We start from the raw sequence: 24,484 nt of genomic DNA on the forward strand, positions 1-24,484 counted from the left end.
ACAGTGCTGGAGAAGTAGCTGAGAACTACATCCTGATTCATAGGCAGGGAGAGAGACTCTGAGCCAAGCATAGCCTTTTGAAACCTCAAAGCCCACCCCGAGTGACTGACGCACTTCTTCCAACAAGACCACACCTCCTCATTCTTCTAATTCTAATAAAGAGCTCCACTCCCTGGTGCCTAAGCATTCAGCTATCTGAGCCCACAGGGGCCCTTCTTATTCAAAATGCTGCAGTGGAGAAGTCAGAAATTAAAGGTTCTATTTAAATTGCTTTCAAAAAGTTGTTCTTGGTGGTACCTGCCCATAATATCAGCATGAGGGAAGCTGAGGCAGAAGGCATTCAAGACCAGCCTTGAATAGATTAATGAAATCCTGTCTCAAAATCAAGTTTTTATAATAAGTACTTAAATTAAATTAATACTATGTAGACTCCTACATAGTAAGATTAACAATACTAGGTGTTTAACAAATAACAACAAATGTCAGGTGGAAGTCATTCAAGAGGTGTCAGTCCAAGTAACAGCCTGATCACAACATAGACCACCAAGGCATTATATACAGTATGAGGAAAAGAAAGTTGGCCTCTATTTTACTGAAGCAGTTTAACACATAAGACTCTCAAAAATTAGTGGTGAAGTACACTCACTCACTAATGCACCATTTTCTACCCTAAAGCCCAGTGAATCAGCACCTCTCCACTTAGGCTACAAGTGTGAGAATACCTTGATAAGAGTGTCCTGGCCAAGATCAAATGTCTTAATTTCTAGAATAATACAAAGCCAGACTCCTCTGTGTCGTGTGGAACCAGTTTTTATACCAGATATTGTAGAAGTCAGAGTCAAGATGGGGTGAAAAAGGAGAAAAGATGACCCTTCCCCTCCTAAGATTCTTCCATTAGATGCCTCAGAAGCACTCTCCAACCTGAGCCCACGGAGCCATGTAACTGCCATCAGAACTCACTGCCTGCCAGCAAAGAGCACCCAAAAGCAATTTCCCTCTGGAGCCCACGAGCCCTCAGACCCACGAAAGAAAATAGCTCCAGCCAGAGACAACAAGATCACCTAACAGATAAGATGGCAAGAGGCAAGCACAAGAACCTAAGCAATGGAAATCAAGACAACCTGGTAACATCAGAACCCCGTTCTCCCACCACAGCAAGCAGTGGATATCCCAACACACCAGAAAAACAAGATATGGACTTAAAATTATACTTCATGATGATAATGGATGTCCTCGAGAAGCACATAAATAACTCCCTTAAAGAACTAAAGGAGAACCAGGAGAACACACATAAACAAGTAGAAGCCTTTAAAAAAGAAATACAAAATCACTGAAAGAGCTATAGGAAATGAAAACCAAACAGGTGAAGACATTGAAGATGGAAATAAAATCAATAAAGAAATCACAAAATGAGACAACCCTGGAGATATAAATAAATAAATAAATAAATAAATAAATAAATAAACAAACAAACTAGGAAAGAGATCAGGAGTCATAGACACAAGCATCACCAACAGAATACAAGAGATGGAAGAGAGGATCTCAAGGGCAGAAGATAACATAGAAAACATTGACACAACAGTCAGAGAAAATGCAAAAATCAAAAAGCTGCTAAACCAAAAATTCCACCATATACAGGACACAATGAAAAGACCAATCCTAAGGACAATAGGTAGAGAAGAAAGCAAAGACTCCCAACTAAAAGGCTCAGTAAATATCTTCAACAAAACCATAGAAGAAATTTTTTTCTAACCTTAAAAATGAGATGACCATGAACATAAAAGAAGCCTACAGAACTCCAAATAGTTTGGACAAGAAAAGAAACTCTACCCAACACATAATAGTCAAAACACTAAATGTTCAAAACAAAGAAAGAATCCTAACAGCAGTAAGGGAAAAAGTATCCTTATAAAAGTAACATATCCTTATAAAAGCAGACCAATCAGAATTACATCAGACTTCTCAACAGAGACAATGAAAGCTAAAACATCCTGGACAGACATCATAAAACCCTTAATAGAAAACAAATGCCAGCTCAGGTTACTATATCCAGCAAAACTCTCAATAACCATAGATGGAGAAACCAAGATATTGCAGGACAAAAGCAAATTTACACAATATATGTCTACAAATCCAGCTCTACAAAGGATAATAGATAGAAAACTCCAACACAAGATGAATGGGAAACTACACACTAGGAAAAGGAAAAAACTAATCTTTTGCAAGAAAACCAAATGAAGAAAAGCACACAAACATAATTCTACCTCTAACAACAAAAATAACAGGAAACAATAACTATTACTTAATATCTTGTAACATCAATGGACTTAATTTTCCAATAAAGAGAGGTAGACTATCAGACTGGATACAAAAACAGGATCCAATATTTTGCTGCATACAGGAAACTCATCACAGCAACAATGACAAACACTACCTCAGAGTAAAAGGCTGGGGAAAAAAAAAAAACTTCCAAGCAAATGGTCCCAAGAAACAAGCCGGAGTAGCCAGTCTAAAACTGAATAAAATAAATTTTCAACCAAAAGTTATAAAAAAGATAAGGAAGAACACTTCTTAATCATCACAGGAAAAATCTTATCAAGACGACCTCTCAATCTTGACCATCTATGCTCTTAAAGCAAGGGCACCCACATTTATAAAAGAAACCCTACTAAAGATCAAAGCATATATTGCACCCCACACAATAATAGTGAGAGACTTGAACACACCACACTCATCAATGGACAGATCATGGAAGCAGAAATTGAACAAAGACACAGTAAAACTAGCAGAGGTTATGAAACAATTGGATTTAACAAATATCTATAGAGCATTTTATCTTAAAACAAAAGAATATATACCATCTTCTCAGGACTTATGGTACCTTCTCCAAAACTGACCATAAGTTGGTCACAAAACGGGCCTCAAAATACTCCCATGCATCCTATCAGATCACCATGGACTAAGGCTTGTCTTTAATAACAAAAACAACAAAAGCCCACATACACAGGGAATCTGAACAATGCTTTACTCAATGATAACATGGTTGAGGAATAAATAAAGAAAGAAAATAAGGATTTTTAGAATTTAACAAAAATGAAGGCACAACATAACCAATTTGTAGGATGCAATAAAAGCAGTCCTGAGAGAAAAACTGATAGATTTGAGTGCCTCCAAAAAGAAACTAGCAGCTTGATAGCACATCTGAAAGCTTTAGAACAAAAAGAAGCAGACACACCCAAGAGGAGTAGACAGCAGGAACTAATCAAACTCAGAGCAGAAATCAACCAAGTAGAAACAAGAAGAACCATACAAAGAATCAACAAAACCAGGAACCAGTTCTCTGAGAAAATCAACAAAATCAATAAACCCTTTGCCAAACTAACTAGAGGGCACAGAGAGAGTATCCAAATTAACAAAATCAGAAATGAAAGAGGAGACATAACAATAGAAACCGAGGAAATTCAAGAAATTATCAGATCCTACTACAAAAATACTCAACAAAACTAGAAAATATAGAGTAAATGGACAACTTTCTAGACAGATACCAGGGACCAAAGTTAAATCAGGAGCAGGTAAACCATCTAAACAGTCCCATAACTTTTATAGAAGGCCTAATACCTATACTCTCTAAACTATTCCATAAAATAGAAACAGAAGAAACGCTGCCCAACTCATTCTTCAAAGCCACATTTACACTCATACCTAAACCACACAAAAACCCTACAAAGAAAGAAAACTTCAGTCCAGTTTCCCTCATGAACATTGGTGCAAAAATACTCAATAAAATTCTTTCGAACCAAATCCAAGAACACATCAAAACAATCAATCATTCACCATAATCAAGTAGGTTTGATCCCAGGGATGCAGAGATGGTTCAATATATGGAAATCCATCAATGTAATCCACTATATAAGCAAACTCAAAGGAAAAAAACCACATAATCATCTCACTAGATGCTGAGAAAGCATTTGACAAAATTCATCATCCCTTCATGTTAAAAGTCTTGTAAAGATCAGGAATTCAAGACCCATACCTAAACATAGTAAAAGCAATATACAGCAAACCTATAGCCAACATCAAACTAAATGGTGAGAAACTTGAAGCAATCCCTCTAAATCAGGGACTAGACAAGGCTGCCCACTCTCCCCCTACCTATTCAATATAGTAATGGGAGTCCTGGCCAGACCAATTAGACAGCAAAAGAAAATCAAAGGGATACAAATCAGAAAGGAAGAAGTCAAAATATCACTATTTGCAGATGATATGATAGTATACTTAAATGACCCCAAAAATACCACCAGAGAACTCCTACAGCTGATTAAACAAGTTCAGCACAGTGGCTGGATATAAAATTAACTCAAACAAATCAGTAGCATTCTTCTACTCAAAGGATAAACAGGTTGAGAAAGAAATTAGGGAACAGATACCCTTCACAACAGTCACAAATAATATGAAATAACTTGGTGTGACCCTAACTGAGCAAGTGAAAGACCTGTATGACAAGAACTTCAAATCTCTGAAGAAGGAAACTGAAGCTCTCAGAAGATGGAAAGATCTCCCATGCTCATGAATTGGAAGGATCAACATTGTAAAAATAGCCATCTTACCAAAAGCAATCTACAAATTCATTGCAGTTCCTATCAAAATTTGAACTCTATTTTTCATAAAGTTAGAAAGAGTAATTTGCAGATTCATTTGGAATAAGAAAAAAACCTAGGATAGCAAAAACTATTCTCAACAATAAAAGAACTTCAAGGGGAATCACTATCCCTGACCTCAAGCTGTATTATAAAGCAATTGTGATTAAAAATAAAACAAAATACAACAAAAAAGATGGTATCAGTACAGAGACAGGAAGGTAGATCAATGGAAAAGAACTGAAGACCCAGAAATGAACCCTCAACCTATGGTCACTTGATCTTTGACAAAAAAGCTAAAAACATTCAATTAAAAAAAAAAGCATCTTCAACAAATGGTGTTGGTTCAACTGGCAGTCAGCATGCAGAAGCAGCTGTACTTGTACAAAGCTCAAGTGAAAGTAGATCAAAGACCTTCACATAAAACCAGGTACACTGAAACTATTAAAAGAGAAAGTGGGGGAGAGATTAGAACACATGGACACAGGAGAAATTTTCCTGAACACCAATGGCTTATACTCTAAGATCAAGAATTGACAAATGGGACCTCATGAAATTGCAAAGTTTCTGTAAGGCTAAGGATACTGTCAAGAAGACAAAATGGCAGCCAACAGATTGGGAAATGATCTTTACCAATCCTACATTAGATAGAGGGCTAATATCTAATATATACAAAAAACTTAGTTAGACTCCAGAGAATCAAATAATCCTATTAAAAATTTGAGTACCGAACTAAACAAAGAATTCTCAACTTAGGAATACCTAATGGCCTAGAAGCATTTGAAATGCTCAACATCCCTTGTCGTCAGGGAAATGCAAATCAAAACAACCCAGAGATTCCACCTCACACCAGTCAGAATGAATAAGATCAAAAACTCAGGTGACGATGATGTGGAGATGCTGGCGAGGATGTGGAGAAAGAGGAACACTCCTCCATTGTTGGTGAGATTGCAAGCTGGTACAACCACTCTGGAAATCGGTCCTGCAATTCATCAGAAAATTGGACATAGTACTACCTGAAGACCCAGCTATACCTGGGCATATACCCAAAAGTTACTCCAAAATATAACAAGGACATATGCTCCACTATGTTCATAGCAACCTTATTTATAATAACCAGAAGCTGGAAAGAACCCAGAGGTCCTTCAACAGAGAAATGGATACAGAAATTGTGGTACATTTACACAATGGAGTACTACTCAGCTATTAGAAGCAATGACTTTATGAAATTCCTAGGCAAATGGATAAAACTAGAAGCAATCATCCTGAGTGTGACAACTCAGTCACAAAAGAACAGTTGTGGTATGCACTCACTGATAAGCAGATACTAGCCCAAAAAAGCTCAGAATACCCAAGAAACAATTCACAGACTTTATGAAGCTCAAAAGAGCGAAAGGCAGAATGTGGATGCCTCAGTCCTTAGAAGGGAGAACAAAACACTCACAGGTGGAAATACAAGGTCAAATAGAGGAACAGGGATTGAATAAAAGATCATTCAGAGACTGCCTCACCTGGGGAATCCATCCCATATGCAGCCACCAAACCCAAGCACTACTGTTGATGCCAAGAAGTGCTTACTGGCAGGAACCAGAGATGGATGCCTCCTCAGAGGCTCTGTCAGAGTCATTCTGATACAGCTGAGGATGCTTGCAGCTAACCATCAAACTGAAAACAGGGATCTCAATGAAGATGCTAGAAAAAGGACTGAAGGAGCTGAAAGGGTTTTCAACCTCATGGGAAGAACAACATTATCAACCAACCAAACCCTCCACAACTCCCATGAACTAAAACACCAACCATAGAGCACTCAGGGAGACATCCATGGCTTCAGTTGCATATATAGCAGAGGATAGCATTGTCTGGCATCAATGGGAGAAGAGGCCTTTGGTCCAGTGAAGGCCTGTTTGCCCAGTGTAGGGCAACGCCAAGGCACTGAGGTGGAGAGTGTGATTGGGAGAGGTGCATCTTCACAAAAACAAGTGGAGAGGAAGGGGGATAGAAGGGCGAAGGGGATAACATTTGAAATGTAAATACGGAAAATTTCCAATAAAATAATTTTTAAAAGGATAAATAATTCCACAGAAACTAGATGTGGGTAAAAGGAAATGTGTTCAAAAAGTAAGACACAGCATAGTATTACATAAGAATATATCATTTTTTAAAGTGTGCAATGTCCTTTTAAATCTTTAATTGGGTGAGAGTTTAAAAAGCAACAGAAAGCTTGTGTGGCAGAGATGAAGATGCACAGAGAGCAAGGGCAGAACCAAATCTCTGGAATCCTGACTACAAAAGTAGCCACCGTGCCTGTTTGGTATTCCTGAGGTAGTCTGGGTCCACTGGTGTTCACCAATCAAGATGCTATGACGAGGAACCAAGGCTAGTAGGTGTATGAGAAAAAGTTAGACTTATAGAAAACATATGTATTAATCATGTATATATGTATATATACATATTGTATATACAGTATTTTAAACAATATATTATAATTGCAGATATTATATATAGTAAATATATTTTTAAAGAGTTGTCTCTTAAGTGGCTATGATAGTGTATGGAGTTCTCTGGCCCAGCATGACCAAAATCCCACTTCGGTTTTGATGACTTCAAAAAGATTAGTCTCAGAGGTGACTGGGGAAGGACAATAGGAAAAGACTGATCTCACTTCAAGAAGCAGACACGGAAAAGTAGTCAATTTTGCTAACAGGTCTGAGTGTGCACACCTCCCTTCAGAGAAGATCCACTGTCATGGGAGGATGGGAGTAGCTATGTGCTGGCATTATGTGTTGGCATTTCTTACTGGGCTCTTCTCCACCAGGAAGTGCAGGTCCAGTGTGTGCTGTCCTTTCGGTGGGGATATCTGCAGCCTCTGCCTTCTAGATAAGATAAAAGTTAATTTCCTCTTACGTCGTGGGTTGCTAAGGTATGCATTGTTTTTATCGGAAATGACTCACTGAATCAGAGCTATTCAGTTTCTTCTAGACAATTTCTCCGCACTTTAAAATTTTGGAATGGTGCCTTATTTTATAACAAGTGGCCAGAGTGATGGTCACAACAATGCCTCATCTCCCCATCTCAGTCATCAGAGACCTGCTTTTCAAAAAACAGGACTTTGTTTCTTCTTTTGGGTATATTCTGTTTATGAAGACCCACCCCCATTGTTCCCTGATGACTAAACACAATGGCATCATCATTTATGTTGGGAAGTATCATTGCTCTGGGGCATTTTGCAAAAAGAAACACATTCATCATCATGCGATCGTGTTCTAAGCAGAGGAGAACTTTAGCTAATAGATGCTTGAAACAATCTTTGCAAAAAGAGGTCCTTGAGAAAATGAATTGGTTTGCTGGCTTGGTAGAATTCTTGGAATGGCCTTTGTAAAATGATCTGGTATAAATCACCGGACTAGCGTGTAGCACGGAGAAAATATCCATTTGCCCTGCAGAGGTGTCTTCATGCTTGGAAGCTGCTCAGAAAACCCATAGAACAGGTCTCTAGAACAGTCAGCGTCTTTCTTACAGTATTAAATAAAATACAGCGTTTCCCTTGGATTTGTTATCCTGTGTCTGTTTTTATTTCTTTGTCTGCACAAGTGATAGAAAAAAAAAATCAGCTGATAAAAACTGGGCTTTCAATATGGCCTGGAATATGTTTCTCAGTGGCTCGAAAGCAGCTTCCTGCAAGCTCTATGAGTAGGTGTGATCTTTCTTACACATTGCTATCTAAAGGACATCTGGAATTCTCTCACCTCCCACAGGTGTTCAGGAATGAACTGTGTCCTTGTGGCAATTTTTGGTATTCAGAGATCATTATGTTTAATCTATACACACCAAGAAAACTCTGACTGTTTCCAGGTTACATTCTGTCCTACATGTACTTTATGCTTATGGTAACTAGTGGGATTTCTATGCATGCTATCAAACCTCTAAAAGAATTAAGTACTGACAAAAATATATTCATATAGTGCTATGCCAAAATGCCTTTTAAAAATCTGTATATGTATCCCTCCTTTTTAAATTTAGTTGTAAGAAGAAAATCAAATGACAAATGGAATATTTTCTATCTTTATGAAATAATCTGGGTATTGCAGTCCCCTGAGAATCGTGTACCCCACAGAACCGACTGCACTGACTCCAAGAAGTAGCCCTGTTGGAGCTGTAGATTAGGCATATGGGTTAATAATGACACTGAGGTTCTGGAGCGTGGCTGTAGTGACTGCTCGAATAAAAGCATACAACAGGCAGACATATAGCCACTGCTTCAGCCTTACGAGTCAGCTTATTATTGTAAAATAAAAATATTTCAACATAAGAATCATGTTGTACATAAAACCTTTAAACATCATAATATGGTGTCAGAAAATTTTGTACCCTCAGTCAAAATTATGTAACATTCCTTTTCCCTTTAAAAGAACGAAAGCCCTGTGTGTACAGGAGAGGAATGGTCTGCATGGCATCTACAGGGGCATGGAGGAGCATCTGCTTTGGCTCGGTTACAAAAGACCAATTTCTTTTGCTTTTTTTTTTTTTGACAAAGTAATAAATTTAGAAAAACCACAGAAAAAGGAATGTACTGTGTAAGCATGCATCAGGGTTTGTTGTTGTTTTGTTTTGTTTTTAGTCAGCATTTCCCCTGGTTTCCGGTGAGACTGCACACCTGGTCATGTACCCAGTAGACTATGAACCGATCTTCCTGTGAACCTTCATATTTATTTTCATCCAATGAGCTCTGCGTAGCCCTTTCCCTGAGTTGACTCGATCTTGTTTTTATCCAGAGGCTACTTAAGATGCTTCTAATATTTTTAACCTGCATAGGCAGTAGTAACGTGTTTTGCCCAAAATGAGTATTCAGCTGCTTTTAGTGTCACTAGGAAATAGTTGGTCTCCACTGGCTTGAATGCTTATGTGAATGAGATCATCCCATAGAACATGATCAATTAACCAGCAGCCAGTAGCTCCCCAAACAGATGTAGTGCCTCAAGGCCTCTCCTCAATCTGTACTAGAATGTTCACTGATTTTTCTTCAAGTGTGTGCAGATCACAACCACTATAAATTCACAGGAGCACCTGCCATGTCCTATCCAGAATGTAGAGTTTCATAGAGTCTCTTCCCATCCTCTGGTCCTGCCATTCTTCCTGTCCCCTCCTCCATAATGTTCACTGAATCTTGGAGAGTGTGGTATAAATGTCCCACTTGGGGCTGAAAACCCATTAGTCTCTTATTCGCAGAGCTTTGACAAGAGTCTCTGTATGGAGAGCTGCCCTCTACACAAACAAGTTTCTCTGGCCAAGGCTGAGAGTAGCGTCACTCTCTGGGTATAAACAAAACTATTTAGAAGGCAGTTTGACAACATGACCACTTACAGGTTTTCCTGCCCTCAGGGTCTAAACCCCACCCCCATTTATTGACAATTAGCCAAGCTTGATTTCCTCTTGTGAAGCAGCTTCAAAGTCAATCAGAGAGTGTAACGGTGACACTAGTTTACCAGTAGGCACATGGTGTCTGGCAAGTCAGCACTGTAGTGTGCAAGGCCATTGATAACATTTCTCTCACAGTAGCCTTTGTAGCACCTTTGGCCCTGTGAACCAGACCTAGATTTCTATGTGTGTTCTAGGGATCCAAACTCAAGGCCCCATGCTTGTTTGGCCATCTCCCCATCCCTGGCTTGACTTTTCAATGAGAACTTTATAATTTCTAAGCTCATAGTGCATTTTGGGACACATCTATAGGGTACAAAGTATAGGAAGAGTTATCTTTACAGGTCAGATTTGGAGATATGTGCGTTTTCAACAGCTAGGATTTCAGGGTTTTTTTTCCCCCATAGTTTAATCTCAATTATATGAAAGAATTAACGGTTAGATAGATTCTTGATTTAGTAAGTGAAAGAAAGACAATTACTGTGAAGACAGACACAGACCTAATTGCTGTTGCCAATGTGCAAAGACAAAAGATGGAAACAAACGCAGACAAAGGAGAATCTGACACATTGCAAAGCTCAGAATTCCGAAATGGATCAGTCACTGCTGTTTCCCTCCCCAGAGTGTCTGAACGTTAGCAGGGAAAATTCCTCATGGTTACGGAGACTTTGGATTGTTCTCTAATGTCATCAAACCTCAATGATTTCCTGAAACAAGATCTCCTTCTAAGCTGGGTGTACTGGCCCGTATCTAAAATTCTAGCATTTGGGAAGTGGAGAGTGGGAAATCATGAGTCAAAGACCAGCCTCGGCTATATGATGATCTAGAGGCTAACCTGGGCTTCATAATATCCTGTCTTAATGGGGGGGGGGATTTATTTTTTTTTGTAGATAAAAGGGAAAGTCTCCCACCCTGTTAGTGAGAATTTAAAACCATCATCACAGCCATCACACTAGACAATATGGTAGCCCCTCCTCAGAGTAGAGATAAAGCCACCAGGTGACCTAGTAGTTGTACCACTGGTAATGTCTATGCAATAAATGTACATGCAAGAAAATAAAATTAGTATGTTGAGAAAGACATCAACCTTCTAATATTCATTGTGGCTTCATTCAAAATAGACAATATCTAGCATCTGCCTCGATGTCAATTCATAACCTGAAGAATGGACAAAGAATGCACACAGTACATATACACAATGGAATATTAGTCAGCCATGATAAAGGAACTAAAGAGTATCATGTGTGGCTGTGTAGATGGAACCTGCTCTGGCCTTTATGTAGATGCCTAGAAAGCTGACGTCATAAAAGTCATGAATAAAGTGTCAGAGGGCCGGGGGAGTGGGTAGGGAATAAAGACAGGGTATGTTTAAATAGGGTGAATAACTTCTTCTGTAAGTTGGATAGTTTATGTATTTACATTTCAGATGTTATCCCCTTTCCCGGTTTCCCCCCTCTCCCATTGAACTTTAGCAGTCATAGAAATCAGTAGTGTTCATCCTGGTGTTCAGAATCCCGCACTAAGGACAGGCAGGGCTTATCACTGTCCCCATTGAGTCTGTCCCTTCCAGGATCTCCGGTGAACAGTCACCCAAATGCTTCCGTTGTTCTCTTTCAGGATCTCCAACGAACACTCCCCCAAACTCCAGATCCGGAGTCACAGCTACCTGAGGGCAGTAAGTGAAGTCTCCATCAACAGAAGCCTGGACAGCCTGGACCCGGCAGGCTTGCTCACGTCACCAAAGTTCCGCTCCAGAAACGAGAGCTACATGCGAGCCATGAGCACCATAAGCCAGGTGAGAGCTGCCAGAGCCTCCGTGGCCGCGCGCTGTATGAGGGAGAAGGGAGAAGGCAAGGGTGCAGAGGCGCGTAGACCCCTGAAGGAGTCGGCAGACGCGCAGCCAGGCGCTGCGGGTGGGTTATGTGTTCATCTCCAGCAAGCCCCTGGTCTTGATGGGAGAGGAGGGGCCCTTTGCACATGGGTGAGGGACAAGGAGAAAACATAGGTGCCAGCCAGTCTTTTCAGGGCAGTTTTGATGGAGGAGACTTTACCTGAAATGTTGCTTGAGGGGTTATGCCTAGGAAAGGCATCACTGGCAAAACCGTACTCATAAAAGTGTTACAGTTTAAACAGCTCACTGAGGAAAGACTTGCACGTAGATGCATCCGAGAGTGCAAATGTTTGTAAAGCTCTGTATGGTACCACGTGCATTTAATCCCACACTCAGGAGGCCGAGGCAGAGAGAGCTCAGAGTTAGAGGCCAGCCTGATCTACACTGTGAGTTCCAGGCCAGTCGGGGCCAGGTGATAAAACCCTGTCTCAAAAAAAATAGAATAAAGTTGTGAAAAAATTACACACATCTATAACTTTATAACCTTAATGTGTTCAGAACAGGAGACCATGCCATGTCCCCTAACAGGACACTGCTGTTCAGTTGGCTGCTTCGAGTCTCTGTGCTGTGGATATGACCTTCCTTGGGACATTACTTCCCAGTTACAGCTCACTAAGATATCAGGCATGGAAAAGGTTAAAGCTGACTTTGGGTCAAGCGCTGCAATTTCACGGGGATAGTCACTTGACCTTAAGTAAAACGGAGAAAGAATAACCATCCTTAATGGAGTCCTAATGACACATCATTTTCCTAGCACCATATTCGACTTTCAAATAACACATTATCTTTAAGGACAATTTCAAACTTCCTGTTACAGATGCAACCTTGTCATTATCCAGAGAACAGTTTCTTCTTCAAAGTCACTGAACCATAAGTACTGACTTTTCAAAACAGGGTTGCTTTTGTGAGAGTTATTCTCTCAAATAGTATCAAATATATATTAATATATATAAACAGAAGAACAGTGTTGAATTTAAGCAGACTGTACTCTGTTCCTATTTAAAATCTGACATTATTCACTAAAGGCTCCAAAGAAAAATCTAAATAAAATTTTATAAACTAATGAATTATGCTGGAGTGGACTTCCCAAACTTTATGAACATGTGGGTGCTTCATACTTAAATTTTTTTCATGCAACTCCAGGCATCTGAGTATATAAAACAGGTGTACAGATTTGCTGATGATAAGGCATAAATTTGCTTTAAAGCAATTCTTTAGTGGACATCTAATTGTACCATTGATTAAAGCTGAAAGTGGATTGCCCTGCCAAAGATCTTGGCTGAATATTTGATAGCAGGCTGAGAGGATGTCGGGTGTTTGTCAGAGTGAGCTATCATTGGTGCCGAGAAAAATCACTTCTCAGATACAAAGAATAAACAGCAGAAATAGGTGTAATACCACTTTAAAAAGTGTCATAATTGCAACCCGAAAAAAAGTTTAGCAATTAATGAAACTTACATAACAATATTTAAAATAAAACTCTCTAACACAAGACAATCTAAGATATACCAATTGGATACATACATACTGACTCCTATAAGATGTCTTCTGAGCGTGTGCACACTCTGGCACACACACCCATACACATAACACACATACACATATGTGTGCATAAATACATACAAACATAAATGTAACTTACATTTTTAAATAAATGCTGTATTAGAGGCTGGAGACGCCTCTGATAATGCTGTTTGCCTAGCACACAGGAGGCCCTTAGTTTTGATCCCTTCAAAACCTCTGTATCAGATTGATTTTGATGACTAAACATTAGGGCCCGAGGATTCACACTTGGGTGGACAAAACTTTTAAAAATGGACAATATAGAAATCAGAGATGGTTTGTTGTTAAGATAAAGCATTTAGAGGGCTGTAGGGTAACTTAGAAATGTTCTTGATTTTGTTTTCTTTTTTTTTTTTTTAATATTTCAAAGGATGTTTGGTTAGTATTATTTGTTAAGTTAGGCATTTATTCCCTTTGGTCTTCTATGCCTATGTAGAAAAATGTTTTAATCCCAGCATTTCAGAGGCAGAGGCAGGAGGATTTCTTAGAGTTCAAGGCCAGCCTAGTCTACATACAGAGTTTCTGGACAGTCAGGACTGCATAAAAATCCAATTAAAAGATAGATAAGAAAAAAGATAAATTTACGGATCTTTATGAAAAAACAAACCTGACAATAGTTTGAAATCTTAATAATGCTTTTTCAGATTTTGACATATCTGGGTTTGGCCTATTTTAACACCAAATATATCTTGCAAAACAAAATAAAATGGGAAATGTACATTTCATACTGTGGGCTCAGCTTCGGCCAACCTTGAAATTACTTGATGACCTAGTCACTTCAGAAGGCATTGTAAATAGTTTACAAAAAGAGCGGCTGCTAGAGAGTTACACTGAAATACATGAACTCTGACCAGGAGCCAATGAACTTTGCTCTTAACACTCCCATTTATCAATAAGGAAGGGAGGGAGAACAGCGCCTAGGGGTCAAATGCTTACCCAGAAGGCTGTGAGTTTCATCTTCAGTCATGCAAAATAACCATAAGCCAACTGGAAACTGTAAGTAGAATTTTATCAAGAACGCTTTGGGCAAAGCTTCCTTCCCAGCCTGCTTCTCTTCTCTGTTCAGAAACAAAGCCCCCCTTCTGAAAGGGAGGCAGAAGGTGTATGCACCCAAGTATGCAGACATGTGTTCCAGACCAAGGGGTAGCCGTCATCTTCTATGGCGCTCCACGCTCTCCGTGAAGCTGGAGCTCTCTGATTGGCTAGGGTGGCTGGCCAATGAGCTATCAGGATTTCCCTGTCTCTGCCACCTGAGTGCCCAATGTTTCTGCTACAAGCACATGTAACCACTTTTCAGGTAGCAACTCAGATCCTCTGCCTTGCAAAGCAGGAGTTCTTACATATGGAGATATCTTCCCAGCCCCAAAGCTCTCTTCCTTCAAAATGTTATCTTTTTATCAGCTAGATGCCATTCACTTATCATCTGTGACACAAAGGGAATGCCCCTTGTACCGGCTGGTTTTGAGTCAACTCGACACAAGCTGGAGTTACCACAGAGAAAGAAGCCTCCCTTGAGGAAATGCCTCCATGAGATCCAGCTGTAAGGCATTTTCTCAACTAGTGATCAAAGAGGGAGGGCCCAGCCCATTGTGGGTGGAGCCATCCCTGGGCTGGTAGACCTGGGTTATAAGAAAGCAGGCTGAGCAAGCCAGGGGAAGCAAGTCAGTAAGTGACATCCCTCCATGGCCTCTGCATCAGCTCCTGCTTCCTGACCTGCTTGGGTTCCTGTCCTGACTTCCTCTGGTGATGAACAGCGATATGGAAGTGTGAACTAAATAAACCCTTTCCTCCCCAACTTGCTTCTTGGTCATGAAGTTTGTGCAAGAATAGAAACCCTAACTAAGACAGATACACTTTAGAATGATACATAAGGGACTGGAGAGATGGCTCAGTGGTTAAGAGCTCTTCCAGAGGGCCTGAGTTCAAATCCCAGCAACCACACAGTGGCTCACAACCATCTGCAATGGAATCTCATGCCCTCTTCTTGTGTGTCTGAAGACAGCTACAGTGTTCTCATATATTAAAAAAATAAATAAATAAATAAATCTCATATGAAATCTTAAAGGAAAAAAAAAAGAATGATACATAAATGGTGCTGCTATTGTGGGAAATGAAGTTTCCAGATGCTGAGCAGATGTTGGTGAGGACTGCAGATCAGTTGTTTACCAACCCGTGTATTCCCTCAGGTGAGCGAGATGGAGGTGAACGGGCAGTTCGAATCCGTGTGCGAGTCTGTGTTCAGCGAGCTGGAGTCGCAGGCGGTGGAAGCATTGGACCTGCCCATGCCTGGCTGCTTCCGAATGCGGAGCCACAGCTACGTGCGGGCCATCGAGAAGGGCTGCTCCCAGGATGATGAGTGCGTGTCCCTAAGGTCGTCCTCCCCTCCACGCACAACCACCACCGTGAGGACCATCCAGAGCAGCACCGGTGAGTGAGCTTGGCAGCTCCAGCCTGGCCACAGCTGCACACAGCTGCTGAGGAACAGGGTGTCCTTGGTGTAATCACATGGTTAACAGTAACAAATGCCACCTGTGTCCCACACAGAAAGACAGGTTCCACACCTGGCTCTACCCATCTCCCTCCCGCCATGCCTACCTGCTCTTTCCTCCACCCACAGGAACAGGGGCTGCTATGGTCAAGAAGAGACCAGCCCCGCATCCTCTGGTTGACCCCACCCGACTCTGATTCTCAATAGGCAATCTCTGGGCTGAGGTTAAAAACACCTGTTTCTTGTAGTCCAAGGTGGCTATGGTGTGACTCTTCCAGAACTAAAAATATCCTGTTAAAATTTTAAAAATAAATAAATTACAGAGGGGCAGGGAGTAGATGGACCAGTAATATTGACTAGGCACTTATGCATTTTATTACAATAAATTTTATTACAATTATCACAGATTTTATTGTAATAAGATGCAGATTTATTTTTATTATAAACCCTGTCATATATAAACAGCTTCTCTCTCTCTAAACAATGATTTTTGCAGAGGAAGTATAGCTTTATGGTCAGATTCTAGGATCCAAGACATGGGGAAGCTTAAGTAGCTTCCACGGTACAGAACCTGTGTAGTGGTACAACCTTGAGTTATGTGGGACGATGTAACAACTGAATACCAAGAAGAAAACCCCTCCCTCTTCACTGGGTTTAACTTTATGATTAAATTCATCCTAAAGCCAGTAAAGTAAGTTTATGAAAACACCATCAAACTAGTAATGATGAATGAGTTAGAAACACACCAAGATATATCAATAAATGATTAATAAATAATAAATTGATAAATTTAAAAAAAAATTTTTAGCCATGCCAAATTGAAAAATGCTTCTAGCATAAACATCTTAGCAGCAAGCTCAGCGCTGTGACCCTGTATTAGTGTTCAGACAGAAAAGAGTGGTTTACACATGCCTTACTTGATAGGAAATTCCCCAAGAGCAGTGTCAGACAAGGAATGGAATAATGGTGACTTGTGAAGTGTTCCAAATAATGTCTTTTAAAAATCAGCCTCTGCACATTCTGTGCATGTAAGGTCATGCCTTATGTTGTGGACTTGAAGGTCTGCTCCCGACAGCTTATCAGTGTGTGTCTGCTGGTGTACCCCTTACCCCAAACTACCTTTCCCCAGTGTTGGGCCCATTTCTATCACCTGCCATACATTTTTTAAATTCAATTCAATTATTTAAATTCAAATAATTCAGAACTTGGACCACTTGGGCCAGGGAGAAACTGTAAAAGGAGAGGTTCTCAGGTTTGTTGACACAAAGTAGCAAGGAGACTCTGATTGGCTTGTTCATCTGGAAGAACAGCTTGTAGCTTTTGTCACTAGCAGCTGGGATTTTCAGTCTCTCAGATCTTGCTGACTCTCTCTCTGGAGACCCTCCAGAGTTCAGACAGTGAAGCTGACCAATAAAATACAGGCTTCCTAGTTAATTCCAAGTAGATAGTGAGTAATTTTATAAGAAACCCAAACATTGGACAGGGAAGGAAACCAGACCCTGGGATCTTGTGAAAATGTGATTGAACCACTTTAACAGAACAGGGGAGGCTAAGTGTCAGGACTCACATTAGCTGCTACATCCAGATGGCCCAGAAATGACCAGGCTATTAGCTTGAGCAAAGGAAGTTTCAGACCTTTGTTAATGTGTTTAGAGTAGGCTAAGGCTGGTGGGCATCACTTGGTTATGGTGCGGGGTTTTGGTGAGTATTTTTCTTTCTATGGGCAATTGTTCTGCCCTCGGGATTAGCAAACTCTCAGGAAGGGACTCCTGCTGGTGACACAGCACCCTGCATTTATTATACCCCATGCTTGGGACTAGTCATAAGAGTGTTAGGATTTTCAAAACTGTAAGTCCCACTGTCAATGGCTTCTTGGCCTAGGAATGAGGGGTTGTGGATGCTTAAGCTGCAAGGAGGGCAGGACAGAATAAGCATATTCCGTCCAAAAAGAGGTAGACAAGACTCTCCCTGTGTTACATTTCCCAAAGGATCATCATGGCTAAATACAGACCTGCGTGGAGTCGGACTCACAGGTTGTAGCAACAAAGGAACAGACATGATATAGAGACAGGATGCCGGGCCTTCTGCCCACTTTAATATTAGAATTTAATCATTAGAAATCAGGCAGCCATGGCTATAGGAAAGAGTCGATGCTTTTAGCAAAAGCAGGCTCCCCGTTTCTAAGGCGTGATGTAGAAGTTATTATAACTCACAGGCCGGAGCCAATGTCTCCAGCCACCCAGCGGAAGCAGGTATCATTAGGGCTCAGCTCTACCATTAGTGACTGTTGGTCAGCTCGGCACAACTGCTGGGATTCTGCTAGGCAGGTTGTGGGGTGTCTGAACCGGTGACTGAAGAGCAGCTGGGGACATTTCATGGGATGAAGTTTTCCCTTGGTAGTAGGTGACTTCATCTTTGGCACTGCGTAGCCATCTCAAATCCTGCTAGGTTTAACTTGGTCATTAGGAACTGCAACACATGACGTTCTGACCTGCGGCCTAGTCTGGTGTTTTAATGACCCCGAATTTACCCATCTCTTGCTGCTTAGCAGTGATTCCTACCCACCTCAGGAAATACCCATACTGTGGCAATATTTGGAATCTTTGCATCCTCAATAGAATCCAACAAGACTATTAGTGGATGAGTGTTGCCTAGGAGGGTGCCCTCTGTTGTCCCACTGAGGCTCTGAGTTGACCCTGGGGGCTTTAATAGGAGGGTCTGTGTGACAAACTCCCCAGAACAGGAACCGGGAGTGGAAACCAGGGACTACTCTGCCACCGACCCCATCCTACGTGCAGGAAGCATCTGCCTGCCGCTGTGTGTGAGGGAGGCTCCACGCTCTGTGAGTCAGTCTGGGTGAGGGAGAGGCTGTGTAGTCTGTGTACCGTGTCAGGTTTCACACAAGGCAGCTGTTGGCTTTGCTCTCAGTCCTCCACTAAACATTATGGAGAAATAAACAGCTTCAAGAGAACTGTTACAGTGGATTCTGAGTGAATCCATCCGATGTGTGCTGGTATTGCATTTCACACTCTCTCTGTCTCTTTGATCTGTTCTTTCTGAAAGGAATCTGTAATTTACATTATGAAGTTCTTTGCCCATGTCCTTCTCTTTTTCTCAGTAAGTACTAGCAGATTAGGGATTTCTCCTTTGGTTTTTATACGAGTAGCATCTTTCTCACAATGAAGCAAATACAATTTCCTGTCATTTGCTAACATTCTATAGTGTGCAGTCACCTGTGGTGGTCAGGAAGGACTTTGCTCTGAGGTGGCTCTCCCTGTGTGTTGTCACCCACTGGAGGGTCACTGAGCATGATGGAGAATTCTGACTTGTCTCCCTTGCTCTTTACTCTTGGACACTCACAACAGGGTCCATTTTGGCCACACATCCTGCATTGGGAAGAATGGCTTCCTATGTGTCCCGGCTATTAGGAGCAGACGACAGTCTAAGGGCTAAGGCTTTGATTTGAGTCTCTGTTTATTCTAACACTCAACATGGCCAACAACACTGTTGATCCTTTCTCTTCCCACCTTGCCCTTTATGTGTATTTGCCAAAATAAATCATACAAAGCCCAAAGGTTCTTGTGCCACACAGAAGAGCTATGCAGGTAGATCCTCGGTGACGGCTGTAGGGACCTTCGAGATGCGATGGTGTGATGAGGGACACCAAGCTTCTCAGATCACAGCACACCGGGGTGTTGGTGACTGATTCAGTGACATCCTGGTATGTCTGTGAGAGAAGCACATGTTCCCTGAGCCCATGATCAGCTTCTGTCTCCAGAGCCCACTCAATCCAATATATTGGATAAACTCTTAATAATTCTGTGCTTTGGTACAAGTGCATATTGTCGTCAGTTGTGACAATTCATGTATCCACAACCCTTGCCCACGAAACAGATTGTTTCTTTGGGGTGAGAATATTCTTCTGAAGTGGGCATGGTGGCACATACCTCTGTGTGCCACTCGGGAAACAGAGGCAGGGAGATCTCTGAGTTAAAGACCAACCTGGTCTACAAAGTAAGCGGTAGGGCACCCAGGGCTACACCGAGGAACCCTATCTCAGAAAAACAAAAAACAAAACCAAACAGCAGCAAAATCAAAAAGGGTATTCTCCCTGCTTTGAAGTACACAATAGCTGTTGTACTTACAGGTGCCCTGTGGTACAACAGGGCCTTAGAACGCTCCCTCCTGCCTGTGTTAAGTGAAACAAGCCAGACAGAAAAACACAGATGTCACATGGTCTCACCCATATGTGGAGCCTAAGGAAGTTGGATCTCTCAGAAGTAGAGACTGGAACTGTGGGCGGCATGGGCTGAGGGGACAGGGAGGCGGGCAGAACTGGATCAACAGGCATAAACCTGCCCAGGGTTTTATACCAACCACTGTTAGTTAAGATCAGAGCTATGATGGGGAAGTAAACTGAAAATGTAAGATGATCAGCTGCATGTCTGAGAAAAACAAACTATTGCCTCGTTCACCCAAACATCCCTGGTAACAGTCCAAATAAAGCCTGACATCTCCACGGAGTGACGGGCTAAGCCACTTCTCATGGGATGCTCCAATGGGGTGACATGCGTTTAAGGGTGCGTCTTCCTTTTAGCTGAGCAAGATGACATTCAGGCAGATGCTCTGTGTCCGAGCAGAGATCGACTTCCGATGAGGCCAGCAGCCTGAATAGAGAGAAATAGGACAACACAGCCAGATATAGCTCATGGCAGGGACAGAAACATGGTGGTAAGTGTGGGGAAGAAAGAGAAAGTCAGCACTGGAACAGCTGTAACCGCAGCACTTCACAGGCTGAGACAGGGTCACAGTTTCAAGACCAGACTGGGCTACACAGGGGACCTTCTTCCGAGGGAGGAGGAGCAAGTGGCAGCAGCAAGCCTCAGGTCTCCGGGTGGACACAAAACCAGGATAATATGTCCAGGTCTTCAGAAAATAGCTCTTTGCACCTACAAGTCCCTGCTCTATAAATGATTTATTGAGTGATTATAAATTTAATGGGAATCTCTCTGTATGTAAAATGAGATTAGAATGCAGCTACTCTCACCAAAGTTACTGAAATTTCAGGTCTCAGAGCTCTTTTTCCCTGCCAGGCACTAAGCCAATTAATAGAACTTATAATAATACAGCCAGAGAAAGTTCAGAAGCACACAGCCAAATACCGAGCAGAAGCCTTCTGAACAAGGCCCTTTTTGTATTCTGTTCAAGATAAAATCAAGTAATAAATGTTTGGATATTGCCTGACCAGGTTCCTTGTTCTCTGCTAATGACGTTTCTGTCTTTGAATCTCTCCACATAAAACTGAACACCTTCCCACACACACCTTAGAAAACTTAGGCAAAAAGAAAGACAAAGGAGAAAAATTTCTGGGGCAGCCAACTCCACTTGTGAGATAACCTACCCTGGTGTGTTGTATATCTGAGAAAATGGACAGTGGTGAGTCTTAGGAGAGTTCAAATTGACTTCCCCTTTGTCTCTTCCGCACTTGAGATGGGACTCCTCTGTAATATTTAAAAAAATCACAAAAGTGCAAACATCCTGGCTGACACCAAGCATAATTTAGAATCTGAGAACCAGATGTTTTCATCTCACTTGAGTAAAGTATGTGAGTCCTCTCTTGAGAGGGAAAGCCAGGCAAGCGTACACTTTTGCTTGCGGAGATCTGTCGTGGGCAAATAGTGAAGCCCCCACAGGGCTGCTGCAGGGACCGGAAGTAGAGCGAGCCTCAGACGAGATTAATGGGGGAGCACTACGCAAATTACACATCAGAAGGCCTCTACCTGGGCTTTGATTTCAAGCTGTCAGTCTGGTTTAGTTTATTAATAATGACCAAAGTTAGCCTTTGCACACCTGCTACTTGACACAAGCATTGTGAACCAACTGCATAATTATGTCATGACATCCCAGTGACTACCTGTAGTAAGAATATTTTAATAAATCCCGGCCTGGGTTTCCTTCCCACCTTTGACCATTTACATTCCCGACTGGAAAGACACACTCACAGCCTTTATAGGTTAAGGTCTTAAGCAGCACAATAGTTGGGCGACTGCCTAACCTCCATGCTGTCAGAATCCACTTCCCACAGATAACCCCAGGTCATCTTCCTAATTCCTATGTTCCATCTTGACTGCTCTTGACCCAGCTGAGCAACTCTCTCTCTCTCACTTTTACTTGGTAGCTCTGGTTTTACAAGCTCGAGAGTGCATACACACACACACACACACACACACACACACACACACACATACGCCATGTTCTTCTAAAGTACCATGCCTCCCTTCTTCCTCCTCATGGTTGCTAACCTGGAAAACCCAAACCCCACCTAAGTCTCTCTTCCCCAGCTATTGACTGCTGGCATCTTTTTCTACCAATCAGAATTAACTGGGGGCAGGGTCCCTCAGTGTCTTATGTGCCGACCCCCTTGTGCAAACAAATTTTTGGGACCCAAATTAACATCAGAATGCAAGCAGCATTGGACAAAACCCACTCCAAGCACCTTTGGCATGTGTATGGTATTACTTTCATCATAGTGTGGGTCTCCCTCTCCCAGGGGACTGTCAACCACCAGCCTGTGAGGACAAATGGAGCAGAGACCAGCATGGGTCCAAAGGCAGTGAGTACTGACCCATTAACTTCTGGGATCAGCTTCAGCTTTAACTTTATTGTCCAGGAATAGGGTACATAAGGGCTTTTAGGGTACAGGTGGAAAGGGTTAATTGGTCATAGTACAGAACCTAATTATCATGTGGGCAGGAAGCCAGAGCAGGTGCTGAGCTAAGCAGGTCTGCACAAGGTCATTCTTCAGATAAAAGCAGGCACCTGTGTTGGGGGACACTTTCCAAATAGGTAGAGAAAGGAAGCTCCCCACTGAGAAAGGAAGCTCCCCACTGAGAAAGGGAGTCCTCCATTTTGCACCAAGCTCAGAGAGCTGTCTGGTCATGGCGGACTTTGATCTTAATAGCAGGGTTCCCTAATAATACGGCTAAAAAGAATAAGGGTGAGAGAGATGGCTCAGCGGGTAGTAGCTTTAAAAAAAGAAAAGCATGAAGCCCTGAAAACCTGAGTTTGGTCCTTGGAACACACTTAAAGGTGGAATAAGAGAAGCAACTCCACAAAGTTGTCCTCTGGCCTCCACGCAGACCCCAGGGCACTTACACACACACACACACACACACACACACACACACACACAAATAATAATATTATTATAATTAGTAAATAAGTAAAATGTTGAAAGTTTTTAGAAAAATAGAGTTTATACACCTTGACCAAGTTTTGTGGGTGGCAGATAACAATAAAGGCTCTCAGATTTTTTCTATACCCATCTATAAATATTTTTTAAAAGTATGCTATCCTGTGAAATAGCAAAGTCAGTTTCTGTAAGGAGAAGCCCGGGAGATTTCTCCTCATTTATTCTTCTCATAAATATTCATTCAGCTCCTGCCCCATTTGAAACTGAATTTTTCTTAAAATTTTCTGAAACCCTTTCTTTGGTAAAGAAAATATTCCAAGCACATTTCTCTGGGTTTGAGGCTATCCTGGTCTACATAGTGAGTTTCAGGACAGCCAGAGCTACATATTAAGACCCTGCCTTGAAAAACAAAACAAAAAGAAAATGTTTGCCCACAGATTATTGCCAGTCTCTCGGGTTGTTCTGCCTGTGAAGTGGCCGCTTACAGTTTAAAGTGTTTAAAAATTGAGACATTTTTAAATGAATAAAGAAACAACCTATAAAAATAAAATACCCTCTGGGTTTAAAATTCCTTGTCATATTTTGTTGCGTCGTTAGTAAGATGGATTTAAAGATCAGATATCCAATCCCCACCCAGCCAACAAGTGTGTAAACCAGGCAGGTAACAAATGCTGCTTCCTGGCTCATGAAAAAGCCAAGGGTCTCTCTGCCCTTGTGTTAAGTAAGAAAAAAATGTCCTATCGTAATTTAATCCGGACACGACAGGTCTCTTTATAGAACAACAAAGCAGAGACACAAGATGACCCAGTTACAAAGGTCCGAAAACACAAATTTAGTACATTAGAGGCTTCAGTGTGATGGTTTGTCAGACACTTTCTAAATGAAAAAAAAAAAAATAGTAATTTGGAAATAGCACCTAAAATCTCACCATTTTACTTTTATATATCTCTAGACATCGTTTTAAAATAAAAGAAGCTTTGAGGGGAAAGAGGGAGACAGGTCTCATTGTAACCTAGGCTAGCCTCCAATGTACTATGTAGCCAAGGATGACTTCTGATCCTGATACCACCTCTAGACTGCTGGGGGTGCAGGCATTCAACAGCACAGCCCTTGTGGTGTGCATAGGACCAGATTTAGCATCTTGTACATGCTGGGCAGATTCTCTACTAACTGTCTATAAGCCAGTTCTCAAAAAAAAAAAAAAAAAAAAAAAATTTTAAAGCCTTCATACAAGGAACAGGCAAGAAGTGAGAACAAGAGACAGAGTGGAGGGACTGAAGAGTGAAGTATGATACATA

At 41.5% G+C, this 24,484-nt stretch overlaps 1 protein-coding gene across 19 annotated transcripts in view; it reads left to right on the forward strand.

Annotated features, from left to right (window-relative positions):
- DLGAP1 (DLG associated protein 1) overlaps positions 1 to 24,484 on the forward strand; it is a gene marked incomplete at both ends in the record, with an annotated part of 276,037 nt that overhangs the window by 128,165 nt on the left and 123,388 nt on the right. For all 19 annotated transcript variants that reach the window (XM_080936291.1, XM_080936303.1, XM_080936302.1 and 16 more), the window contains 2 exons: positions 11,670 to 11,847; positions 15,693 to 15,933. In XM_080936291.1, the coding sequence (XP_080792417.1) occupies positions 11,670 to 11,847; positions 15,693 to 15,933 (419 nt within the window). The remainder of the gene's footprint in view (positions 1 to 11,669; positions 11,848 to 15,692; positions 15,934 to 24,484) is intronic.

The sequence above is a fragment of the Micromys minutus genome (genome assembly GCF_963924665.1).
Source record: "Micromys minutus genome assembly, chromosome: 23".
NCBI lineage: Eukaryota > Metazoa > Chordata > Mammalia > Rodentia > Muridae > Micromys > Micromys minutus.